Source organism: Pongo pygmaeus, chromosome 8 (assembly GCF_028885625.2).
Source record: "Pongo pygmaeus isolate AG05252 chromosome 8, NHGRI_mPonPyg2-v2.0_pri, whole genome shotgun sequence".
In the NCBI taxonomy this organism is placed as follows: domain Eukaryota; kingdom Metazoa; phylum Chordata; class Mammalia; order Primates; family Hominidae; genus Pongo; species Pongo pygmaeus.
Genome location: NC_072381.2, coordinates 100076649 through 100097152, shown reverse-complemented (window position 1 = coordinate 100097152; position 20504 = coordinate 100076649). Strand labels below are relative to the sequence as shown.

At 37.9% G+C, this 20504-nt stretch overlaps 1 protein-coding gene across 1 annotated transcript in view; it reads right to left on the bottom strand.

Annotated features, from left to right (window-relative positions):
• LOC129006530 (cytochrome P450 2C9) overlaps positions 1-20504 on the bottom strand; it is a 69050-nt gene that overhangs the window by 34543 nt on the left and 14003 nt on the right. The window contains exons 2-5 of the mRNA XM_054436239.2: positions 17499-17661; positions 17177-17326; positions 11633-11793; positions 10286-10462 (exon numbers count right to left, since the gene is read on the bottom strand). Coding sequence (XP_054292214.1) covers positions 10286-10462; positions 11633-11793; positions 17177-17326; positions 17499-17661 — 651 coding nt within the window. The remainder of the gene's footprint in view (positions 1-10285; positions 10463-11632; positions 11794-17176; positions 17327-17498; positions 17662-20504) is intronic.

The following is a 20504-nucleotide window of genomic DNA, read 5'->3' as shown; positions in this document are numbered from 1 at the left end:
TGAGGTCAGCATCATCCTGATACCAAAGCCTGGCAGAGACACAACAAAAAAAGAGAATTTTAGACCAATATCCCTGATGAACATCGATGCAAAAATCCTCAATAAAATACTGGCAAACCAAATCCAGCAGCACATCTAAAAGCTTATCCACCACGATCAAGTGGGCTTCATCCCTGGGATGCAAGGCTGGTTCAACATATGCAAATCAATAAATGTAATCCAGCATATAAACAGAACCAGTGACAAAAACCACATGATTATCTCAATAGATGCAGAAAAGGCTTTTGACAAAATTCAACAATGCTTCATGCTAAAAACTCTCAATAAATTAGGTATTGATGGGATGTATCTCAAAATAATAACAGCTATCTATGACAAACCCACAGCCAATATCATACTGAATGGGCAAAAACTGGAAGCATTCCCTTTGAAAACTGGCACAAGACAGGGATGCCCTCCCTCACCACTCCTATTCAACATAGTGTTGGAAGTTCTGGCCAGGGCAATCAGGCAAGAGAAAGAAATAAAGGGTATTCAATTAGGAAAAGAGGAAGTCAAATTGTCCCTGTTGCAGATGACATGATTGTATATCTAGAAAACCCCATTGTCTCAGCCCAAAATCTCCTTAAGCTGATAAGCAACTTCAGCAAAGTCTCAGGATACAAAATCAATGTACAAAAATCACAAGCATTCTTATACACCAATAACAGACAAACAGAGAGCCAAATCATGAGTGAACTCCCATTCACAATTGCTTCAAAGAGAATAAAATACCTAGGAATCCAACTTACAAGGGATGTGAAGGACCTCTTCAAGGAGAACTACAGACCACTGCTCAATGAAATAAAAGAGGATAAAAACCAATAATAGACAGACAGGTAAATAATGAGTGAACTCCCACTCACGACTGCTACAAAGAGAACAAAATACCTAGGACACAAACAAATGGAAAAACATTCCATGCTCATGGGTAGGAAGAATCAATATCATGAAAATGGCCATACTGCCCAAGGTAATTTGTAGATTCAATGCCATCCCCATCAAGTTACCAACGAATTTCTTCACAGAATTGGAAAAAACTACTTTAAAGTTCATGTGGAAGAAAAAAAGAGCCCGCATTGCCAAGTCAATCCGAAGCCAAAAGAACAAAGCTGGAGGCATCATGCTACCTGACTTCAAACTCTACTACAAGGCTGCAGTAACCAAAACAGCATGGTACTGGTACTAAAACAGAGATGTAGACCAATGGAACAGAACAGAGCCCTCAGAAATAATGCCACATATCTACAACTATCTGATCTTTGACAAACCTGACAAAAACAAGAAATGGGGAAAGGATTCCCTATTTAAGAAGCGGTGCTGGGAAAACTGGCAGCCATATGTAGAAAGCTGAAACTGGATCCCTTCCTTATACCGTATACAAAAATTAATTCAAGATGGATTAAAGACTTACATGTTAGACCTAAAACCATAAAAACCCTAGAAAAAAACCTAGGCAATACCATTCAGGACATAGGCATGGGCAAGGACTTCATGTCTCATACACCAAAAGCAATGGAAACAAAAGCCAAAATTGACAAATGGGATCTAATTAATCTTAAAAGAGCTTCTGCACAGCAAAAGAAACTACCATCAGTGTGAACAAGCAACCTACAAAATGGGAGAAAATTTTTGCAACCTACTTGTCTGACAAAGGGCTAATAACCAGGATCTACAATGAACTCAAACAAATTTACAAGAAAAAAACAAACAACCCCATCAAAAAGTGGGCAAAAGATATCAACAGACATTTCTCAAAAGAAGACATTTATGCAGCCAAAAAACACATGAAAAAATGCTCATCATCACTGGCCATCAGAGAAATGCAAATCAAAACCACAATGAGATACCATCTCACACCAGTTAGAATGGCAATCATTCAAAAGTCAGGAAACAACAGGTGCTGGAGAGGATGTGGAGAAATAGGAACACTTTTACACTGTTGGTGGGACTGTAAACTAGTTCAACCATTGTGGAAGTCAGTGTGGCGATTACTCAGGGATCTAGAACTAGAAATACCATTTGACCCAGCCTTCCCATTACTGGGTATATACCCAAAGGATTATAAATCATGCTGCTATAAAAACACATGCACACGTATGTTTATTGTGGCACTATTCACAACAGCAAAGAGTTGGAACCAACCCAAATGTCCAACAATGATAGACTGGATTAAGGAAATGTGGCACATATACACCATGGAATACTATGCAGCCATAAAAAAGTATGAGTTCATGTCCTTTGTAGGGACATGGATGAAGCTGGAAACCATCATTCTCAGCAAACTATCACAAGGACAAAAATCCAAACACTGTATGTTCTCACTCATAGGTGGGATTGAGCAATGAGAACACATGGACACAGGAAGGGGAACTTCACACAGGGGCCTGTTGTGGGGTGTGAGGAGGGGGGAGGGATAGCATTAGGAGATATACCTAATGTAAATGATGAGTTCATGGGTGTAGCACACCAACATGACACATGTATACATATGTAACAGACCTGCACATTGTGCACATGTACCCTACAACTTAAAGTATAATAAAAATAATAAATAAATAAAAGTTGAAATTTTTTTTAAAAGAAGGCATTTCATATGGTATCATTTTAAAATCCTCAATGGTCATAACTAAATATAAAATTTAAGATAAACTTGCCTTTTAAACTAAACCAGACCCTTGCAACAGAAGAAAAAATAATATCTAATACCTAAATAAATTGGAAACTATACCATGTTCAAGGATTGGAAGACTTAATATCGTTAAGATGGCAATACTCCTCAAAGTGATCTAAAAACTCAACACGGACACATCTGAGTGGGTTATGTAGCAGAAAGTTTAATAGAAGAAAGGAGAGAAAAGAGCAGCTTCTTGTGAGACAGACGGACTTTGGAAAAGGGGGAAGGAGGTGAACCGCAGCAGATTGCATAGGGAGGCTGGAGGAAGCAGTGTCTGATTTACATAGGGCCCAGAGATTGGTTTAATCAGGTGTGACATTTACATAGCAGGTGGGGAAGGCTGGCCTCCCCAATGTAATCTTATTATGCATATGGACTTTCCACTTGACCATTGCCATCTTATCTGCTCCTTACTGTACATGTGGCTGGCACAGGGGAGGGAAGATGGAGCTGCCATTTTGAACTTGCCTAGTCACAGGTAGTTCTTTACTACCAGCATTCACTTGTGCAAGTTTCCAGCTTCCTCGTGTATGTCTGCAGCTCGATTTTACAAGCTTCTCTTTGTTAGAAAATGATTTGGGGCTGCTTTCCATTAAAAAGAAAATCCTTACTGAGGACTCCCAAATGCTTACTATTTGCCTAAGTAATTTCTTTTTTTTTCTTTTTTTTTTTTTTTTTTTTTTTTTTTTTTTTTTTTTGGTGTTATGACAGTCTGTTTTTTATTTTATAACAACTATCACCTCTGAAAAAATAGTCCATGGACATCAGAGACTCTTAATAACAATGTTTTGGTTGCAAAGATGATAATAAGATGCTGTGGGGGATCACAAAAGAGTAAAAAGCATGATCCCTGCTCTTAATGAGCTTAACAGTTGGCTGAGGTAGATAAGATAATTACATGAAAAATTTTTTTTTTTTTTTTTTATTTTCTTTTATTATTATTATTATTATTATTATTATTATACTTTAGGTTTTATGGTACATGTGCACAATGTGCAGGTAAGTTACATATGTATACATGTGCCATGCTGGTGCGCTGCACCCACCAACTCGTCATCTAGCATTAGGTATATCTCCCAATGCTATCCCTCCCCCCTCCCCCCACCCCACAACAGTCCCCAGAGTGTGATGTTCCCCTTCCTGTGTCCATGTGTTCTCATTGTTCAATTCCCACCTATGAGTGAGAATATGCGGTGTTTGGTTTTTTGTTCTTGCGATAGTTTACTGAGAATGATGATTTCCAATTTCATCCATGTCCCTACAAAGGACGTGAACTCATCATTTTTTATGGCTGCATAGTATTCCATGGTGTATATGTGCCACATTTTCTTAATCCAGTCTATCATTGTTGGACATTTGGGTTGGTTCCAAGTCTTTGCTATTGTGAATAATGCCGCAATAAACATACGTGTGCATGTGTCTTTATAGCAGCATGATTTATAGTCCTTTGGGTATATACCCAGTAATGGGATGGCTGGGTCAAATGGAATTTGTAGTTCTAGATCCCTGAGGAATCGCCACACTGACTTCCACAAGGGTTGAACTAGTTTACATTCCCACCAACAGTGTAAAAGTGTTCCTATTTCTCCACATCCTCTCCAGCACCTGTTGTTTCCTGACTTTTGAATGATTGCCATTCTAACTGGTGTGAGATGGTATCTCATTGTGGTTTTGATTTGCATTTCTCTGATAGCCAGTGATGATGAGCATTTTTTCATGTGTTTTTTGGCTGCATCAATGTCTTCTTTTGAGAAGTGTCTGTTCATGTCCTTTGCCCACTTTTTGATGGGGTTGTTTGTTTTTTTCTTGTAAATTTGTTGGAGTTCATTGTAGATTCTGGATATTAGCCCTTTGTCAGATGAGTAGGTTGCGAAAATTTTCTCCCATTTTGTAGGTTGCCTGTTCACTCTGATGGTAGTTTCTTTTGCTGTGCAGAAGCTCTTGAGTTTAATTAGATCCCATTTGTCAATTTTGGCTTTTGTTGCCATTGCTTTTGGTGTTTTAGACATGAAGTCCTTGCCCATGCCTATGTCCTGAATGGTAATGCCTAGGTTTTCTTCTAGGGTTTTTATGGTTTTAGGTCTAACATTTAAGTCTTTAATCCATCTTGAATTGATTTTTGTATAAGGTGTAAGGAAGGGATCCAGTTTCAGCTTTCTACATATGGCTAGCCAGTTTTCCCAGCACCATTTATTAAATAGGGAATCCTTTCCCCATTTCTTGTTTTTGTCAGGTTTGTCAAAGATCAGATACTTGTAGATATGTGGCATTATTTCTGACGGCTCTGTTCTGTTCCATTGATCTATATCTCTGTTTTGGTACCAGTACCATGCTGTTTTGGTTACTGTAGCCTTGTAGTATAGTTTGAAGTCAGGTAGTGTGATGCCTCCAGCTTTGTTCTTTTGGCTTAGGACTGACTTGGCGATGCGGGCTCTTTTTTGGTTCCATATGAACTTTAAAGTAGTTTTTTCCAATTCTGTGAAGAAAGTCATTGGTAGTTTGATGGGGATGGCATTGAATCTGTAAATTACCTTGGGAAGGATGGCCATTTTCATGATATTGATTCTTCCTACCCATGAGCATGGAATGTTCTTCCATTTGTTTGTATCCTCTTTTATTTCCTTGAGCAGTGGTTTGTAGTTCTCCTTGAAGAGGTCTTTCACATCCCTTGTAAGTTGGATTCCTAGGTATTTTATTCTCTTTGAAGCAATTGTGAATGGGAGTCCACTCATGATTTGGCTTGCCTAAGTAATTTCTACTTAATTTCTGTATCTGTGAGTACTCAGTTTCCAACTTCAAACTTACTACAAACTATAATAATCAAAACAGTGTGGCACTAGCATAAAGACAGACATCAAGACAAATGGAATAAAACTGAAATCACAAAATAAACCTAAAGATCTATGGCAAATTTACTTTCATCAAGGGTGCCTAGACCATTCAATCCAAGGAAAGAATCTCTTCAACAAATGGTGATGAGACAATAGGACAGTGAAATGCAGAAGAATGAAGCTGAGATCTTCCTTACTTCACTCCAAATGAAAAATATAACAGAAAATGGATGGAAAAACTTAAATATAAGAGCTAAAACAATAAAACTCTTAGAATAAAATATAGGGGTAAATCTTCATGACTTCATATTTGGCAATAGATTTATAAATTTGATACCAGAGGAGCAAAAGGAAAAATAGATAAACCAAACTTCATCAAAATTAAACTTTGTGCAGCAAGAATGTAATTAAGAATGTGAAATGACAACCAACAGAATGGGAGGAAATATTTTCATATTATGTATATGAAGGAGTTTAATGTTTTGAATACATAAACCATTCTAACAGCTTAAAAAGAAAAATAAAGTCAACTTAATTTAAACAGAAAATGTTCTTGAATGGCATTTATTCAAAGAAGATATACAAGTGGGTAATAATATATTAAAAGAAGTTCAAAATCATTGGTCATTAAATACAAGTTAAAACCACAATGAGAGCTGGGCACAGTGGCTCACACCTGTAATCCCAGCACTTAGGGAGGCCAAGATGGGCAGATCACCTGAGGTCAAGAGTTCGAGACCAGCCTAGCCAAAGTGGAGAAAACCCATCTCTACCAAAGATAAAACAATTAACCAGGTGTGGTGGCACATGCCTGTAATCCCAGCTACTCTGGGAGCTGAGGAAGGAGGATTGTGTAAACCCAGGAGGTGGAAGTTGCAGGGAGCTGAGATCATGCCACTGCACTCCAGCCTGGGTGACAGAGTAAGACTCTGTCTCTAAATAAATAAAGAAAGAAAACCACAATGAGATAACACTTTACATTCACTAGGATGGCTTCAATAAATACAGAAAATTACAACAATTAGCAACTATGTGGAAAATAGAAATCCTTCTACATTGCTGGAAGGAATATAAAATGCCACATTCACTGTAGAAAAGTTTGGCTCTTATACAAGAAGATAAGAATAAAATTACCATTTGACCCAGCAATTCAACTCCTGAGAATATACCCAAGAATGTTGAAAACATGCCCATAAAGAAACATACACAAATGGTCAAAGCAAGATTATCTATAAAAGCCAAAAGTTGGAAACAATGCAAATGTCCATAAACAGATGAATAACAAATTGTGATATATGTGCATGGAAAAATAAAATATATTTCAACGACAAAAAAGAATGAAGTACTGATACATGTTGCGACTTAGATGAGCCTCCAAAACATTATAAGTGAAAGGACTCAGACATAACAGGTTACATATGCTGTGAGTCATTTATATATCCATAACAGGCAAATCCATAGAAACAGAAAGAAGATTAAAGGTTATTACATGATGGGGTGGAGGAATGGAGTGATTATTTAATGAATATGTTGTGTTTTTGTGGAGTGATAAAAACATTTTGAAACCAGAGAAAGCTGGTGGTTTTGCAACATTGTGAATACATTAAATACCACTCAAGTCTACACTTTAAAATGGTTAATTGTATATTGTGTGAATTTCACTTCAATTTTAAAAATGGCATAATTCCCTGATCTACTGATTTAATGCAATCCTGTCAAAATCCCCATTGCCTCCTTTGAGAAAATTGACAAGTGTATTCTAAATTTCATATGAAGATTCAAGGGACCCAGAATAGTAAAAACGGTATTGAAAAAGAACAACAAAAGACTCACACTCCTTGATTTGATTTAATAACTTGATATTAATATAATACTACAGTAATTAAGATGGTGTACTATAGGGATTACGAGAGACATATAGATCAATGGAGTACAATTGAGAGCACAAAAAAATAAAAAACCCTTCACACATTTATAGTCATTTGGATTTTGACAAGGTTGCCAAGACAATTCAATGGAGAAAAAATAGCCTTTTCAACAACGGTGCGATGACAACAGCATTGATGTTTACACGTTATCTGATAGACACCAAATTCCAACTGTTATCTGTACAAATCATTTTCGTTTACACTCAATAAAGGCTTCCCTTCCCTCTTCCATCCACCTACTCTTTCCCATCACCCACCTGTGCACCTCCATGTAGAGCATTCCAACCCATCTGAAACCCCTCCTCTGACTCTCACTGCAAATATTTTATGGCCTATTTCAATTTGCAGGAATGCAGGAAACCCACCTAGGTTAAGCCATTCTATCCCATTCTCAAATAAACTGTGTGCAATAATGACGCCCATCTTCATCATATGGCATATTTTGTATTTTCACATTTGTCAGTAATTGATTCCATTTCACCTGAAGTGTGCATTCTGTTTCTCCTTGGGTAGATTTACATATATATACTTTAAGTTCTGGGGTACATGTGCAGAACATGCAGATTTTTTACATAGGTATACACGCACCATGGTGGTTTGCTGCAACCATCAACCTGTCATCTACATTAGGTATTTCTCCTAATGCTATCCCTCCACAAGTCCCCCACCCCCTGACAGGCCCTGGTGTTGATGTTCCCCTCCATGTGTCCGTGTGTTCTCATTGTTCAGCTCCCACTTATGAGTTAGAACATACCATGTTCGGTTTTCTGTTCCTGTGTTAGTTTGCTGAGGATGATGGTTTCCAGCTTCACCTATATCCCTGCAGAGGACATGAACTCATCCTTTTTTATGGCAGCACAGTATTCCATGGTGTATATGTGCCACATTTTCTTTATCCAGACTGTCATTCATCAGCATTTGGGTTGGTCCCAAGTCTTTGCTATTGTGAATAGTACTGCAATAAACATATATACACATGTGTCTTTATGGTAGAATGATTTATAATCCTTTGGATATATACCCAGTAACAGGATTACTGGGTCAAATGGTATTTCTCATTCCAGATCCTTGAGGAATCAGCCACTGTCTTCCATAATGGTTGAACTAATTTACACTCCCACTAACAGTGTAAAATCATTCCTATTTCTCCACATCTTCTCCAGCATCTGTTGTTTCCTGACTTTTTAATGATCACCATTCTAACTGGCATGGGATGGTATCTCATTGTGGCTTTGATTTGCATTTCTTTAATGACCCAGTGATGATGAACTTTTGTTCTTTTTGCTTAGATTTTCTTGGCTATGTGGGCTCTTCTTTGGTTCCATATGAAATGTAAAGTTGATTTTTCTAGTTCTGTGAAGAAAGTCAATGATAGCTTGATGGGGATAGCATTGAATCTATGAATTACTTTGGGCAGTGGCCATTTTCATGATATTGATTCTTCCTACCCATGAGCATGGAATGTTTTTCCATTTGTTTGTGTCCTAGGTATTTTGTTCTCTTTGTAGCAATTGTGAGTGGGAGTTCACTCATTATTTGGCTGTCTGTCTATTATTGGTGTATAGAAATGGTTGTGATTTTTGCACATTGATTTTGTAAACTGAGACTGTACTGAAGTTGCTTATCAACTTAAGGAGATTTTGGGCTGAGACAATGGGGTTTTTTAAATATACAATCATGTCATCTGTTAATAGAGACAGTTTGACTTCCTCTCTTCCTATTTCAATACTTTATTTCTTTCTCTTGCCTGACTGCCCTGGCCAGAACTTCCAATACTATGTTGAATGGGAGTGGTGAGAGAGGGCATGCTTGTCTTGTGCTGGTTTTCAAAGGGAATGCTTCCAGCTTTTGTCCATTCAGTATGATATTGGCTGTAGGTTTGTCATAAATAGCTCTTACTATTTTGAGATATGTTCCATCATTACTTAGTTTATTCAGAGTTTTTAGCATGAAGGGTGTTGAACTTAATCAAAGGCCTTTTCTGCATCTATTGAGACAATCATGTGGTTTTTGTCATTGGTTCTGTTTATGTGATGGATTACATTTATTGATTTGCGAATGTTGAACCAGCCTTGCATCTCAGAGATGAAGGCTACTTGATCATGGTGGATAAGCTTTTTGATGTGTTGCTGGATTTGGTTTGGCAGTACTTTGTTGTGGACTTTTGCATTGATGTTCATCAGGGATATTGGCCTGAAATGTTCTTTTTCTGTTATGTCTCTGCCAGGTTTGGGTATCAGGATGATGCTAGCCTCATAAAATGAGTTAGGGAGGAGTCCCTCTTTTTCTATTATTTGGAATAGTTTCAGAAAGAATAGTATCAGCTCCTCTTTCTGCCTCTGGTAGAATTCGGCTGTGAATCCATCTGGTCCTGGACTTTTTTTGGTTTTTAGGCTATTAACCACCGCCTCAACTTCAGAACTTGTTATTGGTGTATTCAGGGATTTGACTTCTTCCTTGTTTAGTCTTGGGAGAGTGTATGTGTCCAGGAACTTATCCATTTCTTCTAGATTTTCTAGTTTATTAGCATAGCGGTGTTTTAGTATTCTCTGATGGTAGTTTGTATTTCTGTGGGCTCAGTGGTGATCTCCCCTTTATCATTTTTTATTGTGTCTATTTGATTCTTCTCATTTTTCTTCTTTATTAGTCTATCTAGTGGTCTATTTTGTTATTCATTCATACAATAAAAACTTAAAATGCTTCTCAAGTGTTACTGTTTGACCAGTAAAACATCCTTAGTAAACACAGAACTAGTCAACAAATCACAAATTCACAAGCAGTCACATAACTAAGTTTTGTTAACATTTTACCTTCTCCATTTTCATCAGGAAGCAATCAATAAAGTCCTGAGGGTTGTTCATGTCCATCGATTCTTGGTGTTCTTTTACTTTCTCCAAAATATAACTTTTAATAAAAGCAATGTTTTTAAGTAATTTGTTATGGGTTCCCGGGAAATAATCAATGATAGGAGAAAAATTATTGCAGATCTAAGAGAAAACAATAATTTATTAAATTAAAAGATTTTAATAAAAGCACACATACCATATACCAATCTCTGGTTGTAAATTACAGCTATAAATGGAAATAAAATATATTGTATATCTTGATGGGGAAATTTTTATTGTACATATGTAGTAATTCTCTGGTTATAAAAGATTTGAGAAAGAAAATTCTGACCAGAGAATCAATTCTAACCAGATGATAATCATTTCCTAGACTCATACCTCCTTTTTATAGTATAAAAGCATCTTTATGTTAATTCTGTTACTTTTTACAATTCTTCTCTATAATCTTGAAATATAAGATGGCATGAATTACTACATTCATGTTTTGTAGATGACAGCATAGGTTAAAAGAATTTGGACAACCTGATTGATAGTACAAAGCTAGTCCCTACTATGTTGATTTCTATCAAGCAGCCTCTGAAATTGAATTAGTATTTTAGAAGTAGGAGGGGCTCAAAGATACTTCAAATTCCAGCTGTGCACCACAGCAGTTAAATGACTTCTATAAAATCACACAATTATTATTTAGGCAGAGAATAAAACATGCCAACTCAGCACAGAGTATAAGTGTGATGTCTGTTTATGGTTCATACACCATAAAACCAATAATTTTGTCATTCCTAACCCAGCTATCTCATCAGCTAGAATCCCAACTGATATATCAAACACCCCTGCCCTATTCAGTGTTTCTTGGCAGCTTCTATAGTCCCAAATATTCTCCCTCCTTGAAGGAGATAATGTCTTTTAAATTAGGATATTTCTGTCACATAATACAACAAAGTGTGAATTGAAGGACAAGCCTTGTGAGTAATGGAGGCCTCCAAAGTGCCTGGATATCCATGGAGTGATATGAGCACACTTTGGGGCTGTCAACAAAGTACTTTATAGAAACAGGGCTTTGGAGTTTAGCGGGAAAAACATTGATGAGGGAGCTAATGGGCTTAGAAACCAGGCCTATATTGAGGCATTTATTTCCCATGCATAAAATAAAGGGCTTGGCCATCTTTCCCAGATATTCACCCCAAGGCTGTCTGGGCAAGACTGTAGTATTCAAAAATGTACTTCAGAGCTTGATCCATATAGAATTTTGGATTTGTCAGAAAAAAAAAGGGGCATAAATGGTTTCTCAGGAAGCAAAAATCTTGGCCTTACCTGGATCCAGGGGCTGCTCAAAATCTTGACATTTTCATTCAACTTTTCCATCAGGTTAAGAAATTGCTGATCTTTATAATCAAAACGTTTATGGAAAATAATGGAGCAGATCACATTGCAGGGAGCACAGCCCAGGATGAAAGTGGGATCACAGGGTGAGGCTGAAGAATTAGAAACAATTTAAAATACTATTAAACTTTAGATATAAAACACTGTATTTGTTAACAGATAATAGTAGTTTAGAAATTTTAAGCACTATCTTACCTACAAATTCCCTTAACAGCAAAAAAGAGTTCGGCATGCATAAAATCAACACTTCACTTCTACATTAATCCTGAGTTGACCGTTGCAACCTAGCTGGTTGTTCAAATACTAAATTTACATTCCCAGCCTATTTGTCTTTTATTTTGGAAAGAATAAAAAGACATTTTCTTAAAACCTAATAATTCATGTTTCAGAGGGAATCACATCAGTCTGCAAAGTCTGTAGACAACAAGGCACTGAGATGGAAAGGGCAAGAATAGTTGGAGATTTCAAAGATTTTTATATATAATGAATAGCTGAAAGAGTCATGTGTTGAGCCAGTAGGGAGGAACCAAAGAGACTGTGGGTGAATTCATGTCTTTAAGAAAATAAATGTAAGAAGCAGAATGTGTTTTATGTGTAGGAAAACAAATATAAATGAATAATATGCCTAACATAGATTAGTTTGTCAAAAAAATTAAATGAAAACTTTGTTGTTGTTTGTTGTTTTTGTTTTTTGTTTGTTTGTTTTGAGATGGAGTTTCACTCTTGTTGCCTGGGCTGAAGTGCAATGGCATGATCTCAGCTCACCACAACCTCTGCCTCCTACGTTCAAGTGATTCTCCACCTGAGCTTCCCAGGTAGCTGCGATTACAGGCATGTGCCACTACGTCCGGCTAATTTTGTATTTTTATTAGAGACGGGTTCCTCCATGTTGGTCAGGCTGGTCTCGAACTCCCAACCTCAGGTGATCCAGCAGCCTTGGCCTACCAAAGGGCTGGGATTACAGGCATGAGCCACTGCACCTGGCCAAAAACTTTTATTTTAAATATAAATCCCAGGTAAGGCAAACAAGAAAGTGTAAATTGATAAGTGGAGTTTTTTCTTCTGTAGCTTTTTAAAAATGAATTTTCTTCTTTAGGAACTAAATGCCCTCATCTCTAACCATCCTACAAATTTAACCTATTTAATTTGATATTGATTAGGCCCAGCCTATCATTTAATAGCTAAATAAATTAAATTATAGGAAAGGTTTTCTTGTTTGGTGGAGGATCTCTGAAATGAAGTTGTTATAATCAAGTGATTGATAAGTTTTATATTCTTTAAATTTTCTTTTATTTTACTTTAAGTTCTAGGATACATGTGCAGAACGTGCAGGTTTGTTACATAGGTATACATGTGCCATGGTGGTTTGCTGCACCTATGAACCTGTCTTCTAGGTTTTAAGCCCCGCATGCATTAGGTATTTGTCCTAATGCTGTCCCCCTTCTGGCCCCCCATGCCCCAACAGGTCCCATGTGTGATGTTCCCCTCCCTGTGTCCATGTGTTCTCATTGTTCAACTCCCATTTTTGAGTGCAAACATGTGGAGTTTGGTTTTCTGTTCCTGTGTTAGTTTGCTGAGGATGATGATTTCCAGCTTCATCCATGTTCCTGCAAAGGACATGAACTCATCCTTTTTTATGGCTGTGTAGTATTCCATGGTGTATATGTGCCACATTTTCTTTATCCAGTCCATCATTGATGGGCATTTGGGTTGGTTCCAAGTCTTTGCTATTGTGAACAGTGCCACAATAAACATACATGGGCGTGTGTCATTATAGTAGAATGGCTTATAATCCTTTGGGCATATACCCAGTAATGGGATTGCTGAGTCAAGTGGAATTTCTAGTTCTAGATCCTTGAGGAATCACCACACTGTCTTCCACAGTGGTTGAACTAATTTACACTCCTACCAATGGTGTAAGAGGGTTCGTATTTCGCAACATTCTCACCAACATCTGTTGTTTCCTAACTTAGTAAGGATCACCATTCTAACTGGCATGAGATGGTATCTCATTGTAGTTTTGATTTGCATTCTCTAATGACCAGTGTTGATAAGCTTTTTTTCATATGTTTGTTGGCTGCATAAATGTCTTCTTTTGAGAAGTGTCTGTTCATATCCTTTGCCCGTTTTTGATGGGGATATTTCTTTTTTTCTTGTAAATTTAAGTTCCTTGTGGATTCTGGATATTAGCCCTTTGTCAGATGGATAGATTGCAAAAAATTTCTCCCATTCTGTAGATTGCCCGTTCACTCTGCTGCTAGTTTCTTTGGCTGTGCAGAAGCACTGTAGTTTAATTAGATCCCATTTGTCAATTTTGGCTTTTGTTGCCATTGCTTTTTGTGTTTTAGTCACAAATTCTTGGCCCGTGCCTATGTCCTGAATGGTATTGCCTAGGTTTTCTTCTGGGGTTTTTATGGTTTTAGGTTTTATGTGTAAGTGTTTAATCCATCTTGAGTTAATTTTTGTATAAGGTGTAAGGAAAGGGTCCAGTTTCTGTTTTCTGCATATGGCTAGCCAGTTTTCCCAGTACCATGCTGTTTGGTTACTGTAGCCTTGTAGTATTGTTTGAAGTCAGGTAGAATGATGCCTCCAGCTTTGTTTTTGCTTAGGATTGTCTTGGCTCTACAGGCTCTTTTTTTGCTTCATATGAAATTTAAAGTATTCTTTTCTAGTTCTGTGAAGAAAGTCAATGATAGCTTGATGGGTATAGCATTGAATCTATGAACTACTTTGGGCAGCATGGCTATTTTCACAGTATCAATTCTTTCTATTCATGAGCATGGAATTTTTTTCCATTTGTGTCACCTCTTATTTCCTTGAGCAGTGGTTTGTAGTTCTCCTTGAAGAGGTCCTTCACATCCCTTGTAAGTTGTGTAAGTAGGCATTTTATTCTCTTTGTAGCAATTGTGAATGGGAGTTCACTCATGATTTGGCTCTCTGCTTGTCTATTATTGGTCTATAGGAATGCTTGTTATTTTTGCACATTGATTTTGTCTCCTGAGACCTTGCTGAAATTGTTTATCAGCTTAAACAGTTTTGGGGCTGAGATGATGGGGTTTCTAAATATACAGTCATGTCACCTGCAAACAGAGACAATTTGACTTCTTCTCTTCCCATTTGGATACCCCTTGACTGATTGCTGTGGCCAGAACTTCCAATACTATGTTGAATAAGAATGGTGAGAGAGGGCATCCTTGTCTTGTGCTGGTTTTCAAAGGGAATGCTTCCAGCTTTTGCCCATTCAATATGATATTGGCTATGGGTTTGTCATAAATAGCTCTTATTATTTTGAGATATTAAACTTTATATTTAAAGAGCTCCCAAATTCTCATCTATATGTTTCAGGAAGTCAGGGACCCTGAAAGAAGGGACCAGCTAAAGCCATGGCAGAAGAACATAAACTGTGAAGATTTCATGGACATTGATTATTTCCCCAAATTAATACTTTTATAATTTCTTATGCCTGTCTTTACTGCAATCTCTGAACATAAATTGTGAAGATTTCATGGACACTTATCACTTCCCCAATCAATAATCTTGTGATTTCCTATGCCTGTCTTTACTTTAATCTCTTAATCCCATCATCTTCCTGAGCTGAGGATGAATGTCACCTCAGGACCATGTGATAATTGTGTTAACTGCACAAATTGTTTAAACAATATGAAATCTGTGCACCTTGAAAAAAGAACAGGATAACAATGATGTTCAGTGAACAAGTGAGATAACCTTGAAGTCTGGCTGCCTGTGGGCCAAGCAGAACAGAGCCATATTTCACTTCTTTCAAAAGCAAGTAGGAGAAGTATCACTGAATTCTTTTTCTCAGCAAGGAACATCCCTGAGAGGAATGTATTCCCAAGGGGAGGTCTCTAAAATGGCAGCTTTGGGAACATCTGTATTTTACAGTTGTAGATAAGGGATGAAATAAGCACTGGTCTCCCATAGTGCTCCCAGGATTATTAGGATGAGGAAATTCCCACCTAATAAATTTTGGTCAGACCGGTTGTCTGCTCTCAAACCCTGTCTCCTGATAAGATGTTATCAATGACAATGAGTGCCTGAAACTTCATTAGCAATTTTAATTTCACCCCAGTCCTGTGATCTCACCCTGGCTCCATTTGCTTTGTGATATTTTATTACCTTGTGAAGCATGTGATTTCTGTTACCACATCCTGTTCGTACATTCCTTCCCCTTTTCAAAATCACTAATAAAAACTTGCTGGTTTTGTGGTTTGGGGGGCATCACGGAACCTGCCAACATGTGATGTCTCCCCTGGACATCCAGCTTTAAAATTTCTGTCTTTTGTACTCTTTCACTTTATTTCTCAGACTGGCTGACACTTAGGGTGTATAGAAAGGGACTCACGTTAAAATGTCAGGGGCTGAATTTCCCCTGATACCTATAGGCCCTAAATAGTGACTTTAATCAAAAGTACTCTGAATGAATGGCCAGGCATTGAACAGTTGGAAATCTGTTAGTTTGTGTGTGTCATTCACAGATAAATCTGATTTTCAGTCTTTCACTTCATTGGGAAAACAGAATTTAAAAACAAGGTAATTTGGTATCCAAGCTGATAAACAGATTCATTGTAAAACTTCATAGATGAGTAGAGTTGGCAGTGGAAAAAAAATAATTAAATAAATTTCTGAGCCAAAATTTCATAAATATGGTTGGAAAGAGATAAGTAAAACTGAAACAGAGCCAAATTATACATATGGAATGCAGATTACAGAGTTATTACTAATAATTAAAATCTAGTTAAATCATTTTATAAATTGACATTTGTGTATTTCACAGAATTATGCTACAGCATGTATTTACTGAAAATATATAAATCAATAGAGTAACAAGAAATAATTAATACTGTTTTTTAAATAATGCTGTGTTTACAGAGAAATAATAATTGATGAGAACTGCACTAAGATATGCCTAAGCAATAAAAACTGTAGAATGTCATTACTGGCCAGAATGGCAAGCATGGGCCTAAAAGAAACCCCAGACAAGTCAGTGAGGCTGACCATACAAACACAGTCCAATTAAATAAAAGCACATGCCATTTGATTCACACTCCATACGGGTGTGATAGGGCCATTCCCACCATGTCCACTGGTCAAGTATTCTCTGGTGACATGTTCTGGAATAGGTAATGGGAAAAACACTGCTCTTTAGCTCTTTCAAAAAATGAACTCAAAATCTATATTCATGATTTCTTATTTTAAAGCAAAAAAGCAAAGTTCAGGAGAACATGGGAATAGATGAACATTTTATACCCAAACTGTATGCACAATCATGCCTGTACACACAGAGCACAAATATGTGCAAATTCCCTTGGCTCTCAGCTTCAAACCCCCACTTCACATGAGCTAACAACCGGGACTCATAATGAAAGATATGGCCACCCCTGACATGTTTCCAAGAATGTCAGTAGAGAAGATAGTAGTCCAGTAAGGTCAGTGATATGCAGTAGGGTCACCCACCCTTGGTTTTTCTCAACTCCTCCACAAGGCAGCGGGCTTCTTCTTGAACACGGTCCTCAATGCTCCTCTTCCCCAGCCCAAAATTCCGCAGCGTCATGAGGGAGAAACGCCGGATCTCCTTCCATCTCTTTCCATTGCTAAAAATGATTCCTAACAAGAAGAGAAACAGAAACTAGGAGGGAGATCCCAGGCAAGAAAGAGGAAGCTGACACTGGGCAGCCATGTGGATAGGCCAAGCTCTGCCCAAGGAGCTCTGTAAGTCTCTGTTTTCCATCCTCCCCATCCCCAAGACAGATGCTGAAACAGGCACATGCACACCTACCGAATCCTCTGTTAGCTCTTTCAGCCAGTGGGAAATGGCCTCTTCCAGAAAACTCCTCTCCAAGATCAATCAAGGCTTCCTTCACTGCTTCATATCCATGCAGCACCACCATGGGTTCCAGGCCAAAATACACAGTGAACACAGGGCCATAGACCTTTGAGAGCTAGGAAAGTAGATATAGATAACAGCAAGTGAAGTCACTATTTTGTCCATTTACTAAGCCTGACTTAGCATGATATTTTCATTGTATTTGTATGCTTTTATTCAGCCACACAGGCTTCAAATATTTCTGAATTTTAAATATAAACATGATGATGATTATACTTGCCACTCAGATGGCCTATGATGTTCAAGGCAATGGTCAGACAATTGCTATGCAGATTACAATTAATACTCACATCAACATATTCAGCAGGTCTATTTACTCTATTTTAAACAAATGGCCAGATGCAGTGGCTCCTGCCTGTAATCCCAACACTTTGGGAGGCCAAGGCAGGTGGATCACAAGGTCAGGAGTTCAAGACCAGCCTGGCCAACATGGTGAAATCACGTCTCTACTAAAAATACAAAAATTAGCTCAGCATGGTGGTGCATGCCTGTAATGCCAGCTATTTGGGGGACTGAGGCAGGAGAGTTGCTTGAATGGGGACCTGGGAGATGGAGGTTGCAGTGAGCCAAGATCATGCCACTGCACTCCAGCCTGAGCTACAGAGGAAGACTCTGTCTCAAAAAAAAAAAAAAAAACTGAGCTCAGAGAATGACAAATTCATTTTCAGTGTCTCACAGCTAATATACAGCAGACCCAAATTTGAAATTCCACTTATTCAAACACTGATGCTTGAGAAATTTATCATCACTCTCGAGTCCACCTTAAGACCAATACCCAGCTTCAAGAACTAACAATTTCCTTGTTTAATAGCATTTTATGATTATCATGCATCATAGCATTTATACTAAAAATATCTCTCTATGGACTCCACCTAGGACTCTCAGAAGCCCACATAGAGGCCCCTATTGCCAGGTCAATAGTCCTCACAGCAGTGCTCCTAAAATTAGATGGCTATAGGATTATACAAATCACCTTAATCCTTAACCCCCAACAGAGTTTACAGCTTATTCCTCCCTCATACTATCCTTATGAGAAATAATCGTAACAAACTCCTTTTTCCTGTGCCAAACTGATCTAAAATCACTCATTACTTTTCCATAAGCCACATGGCACTTGTTATCATAGCGTTTCTCATTCAAACCCCCTGAAGTTTTACCAGTGCAACCGCCCTAATAACTGCCCACAGACTAACCTCATCCCTATTATTCTGCCTTGCAAACTCAAACTACAAAAGAGTTCACAGCCAAACCATACTGCTAACACAGGGCCTTCAAACACTTCTCTCCCTGATACCCATATGATGACTCCTAGCTAGTCTTGCTAACCTTGCCCTGCACCCTACCATCAATCTAGTAGGAGTAGTCTTCATAACTACAGCATCATTCTCTTGATCTAATCATACCATCATGCTTATAAGGCTTAATATACTAATCGCAGCCCTTTACTCTCTGTATATGGTAATTATTACACAACGAGGGGTGTTCACATATCATATTAACACTGCTAAACCATTTTTCTCTCAAGAAAAAACCCTAAGACTTATACATCTTCTGAACTTCTTCCTACCATTACTAAACCCTAAGGTCATTTTGGGGTTTATATATTGTAGCTATAGTATAATTAAAACATTAGTTTGTGGATCTAATAATGGAAGTCTATAACTTCTTATCTATCACTTATCTGCTTTTGCTGGTCCTGAACCCATAGTTATTTCCTTTACAACAGGCATAAATTAATTCTTCAGAGAAGTTCAATTTTCATGGCTATTCTGAATAAAACACATGGCTAATATACTAGAGGACTTATTTAATGAAATCTCTAATAACAAACATGTTCCTTACTGTAGGGAGACCCCCCTGAAACTATTGCTACAGAATAAAGGTGAAATGCTCCTGATTATTGTAAATACAAAATTGCATGCAGGATTGTGTAAGGACAATGCCAGGTTGGACTGCCAGAACGAGCCAACAGCGTGTGATGTGTTTCCCCCTGCAGAGAGCCTATGAATGGACATGCAGTCAGGGAGGTTTCACATCACCAAGATTCCTATCCCAGAAAAGCAGATGTTCATAGCTCTGGGAATGGAATGCGACCCTTGTGGAGAACCTATAAACAGATGCATGGGGGTTGCCTGTCCATATGGATAAGATAGGGCTTTAAATGCCCTTATCTTGCCATGGCCCTTCTAGGCCTCTTTAGGGTTAAGACATACTCCCTTCTGAGAATTTCTGGTCTAACCGTTTGTCTAGCTTCACATCCTGTTTCCATGGATTGTTTGTAACCAGCTTCTGTTGCAATTGTTACTGCTGATTAATATCTTGCTAATCATAGGTTATGGAAAGATTGTGTTTCTGTTTTAAGGCTCTGTTAGAAATTACTGACGCACACACTATGTTGTAAATTCTTATCTCTGTATACTGTACTTCTACATACAAATGTACTGTACTTCTACATACAAATGTTATGTTAAAGAATTACTTCATCCCCATGTGACCATCTCACCTCGTAATCAAATGACCCTAAATCCCTCACTAACCTACCCCCGCCCTCACTAAACTTAATAATAAATGCTGGTATATCCAGTGCATTGTTGGTACCATGGGACCAGAAGGTGGTGACACCCCTGGACCCAGCTTTCACTATCTTGTGTGTGTCTATTATTTCTCAACCTGCCAATCCACCTGGGAACAAAGAGAGAGCCCAGTTGCATTGCAGGTTGCTGGCCAGATCCTGCAGTCAGATTTTGATCAAAAATTGGCTAATCAAATTAAGATCTAAGACAAACTGTTATATGGATGGGAGATAGAATTATGAGTTTAGAACATAGATTACAAATGCAATGTGATTGGAATACTTCTGATTTTTGTATAACTCCGTTTCAATATAATGAGTCTGTT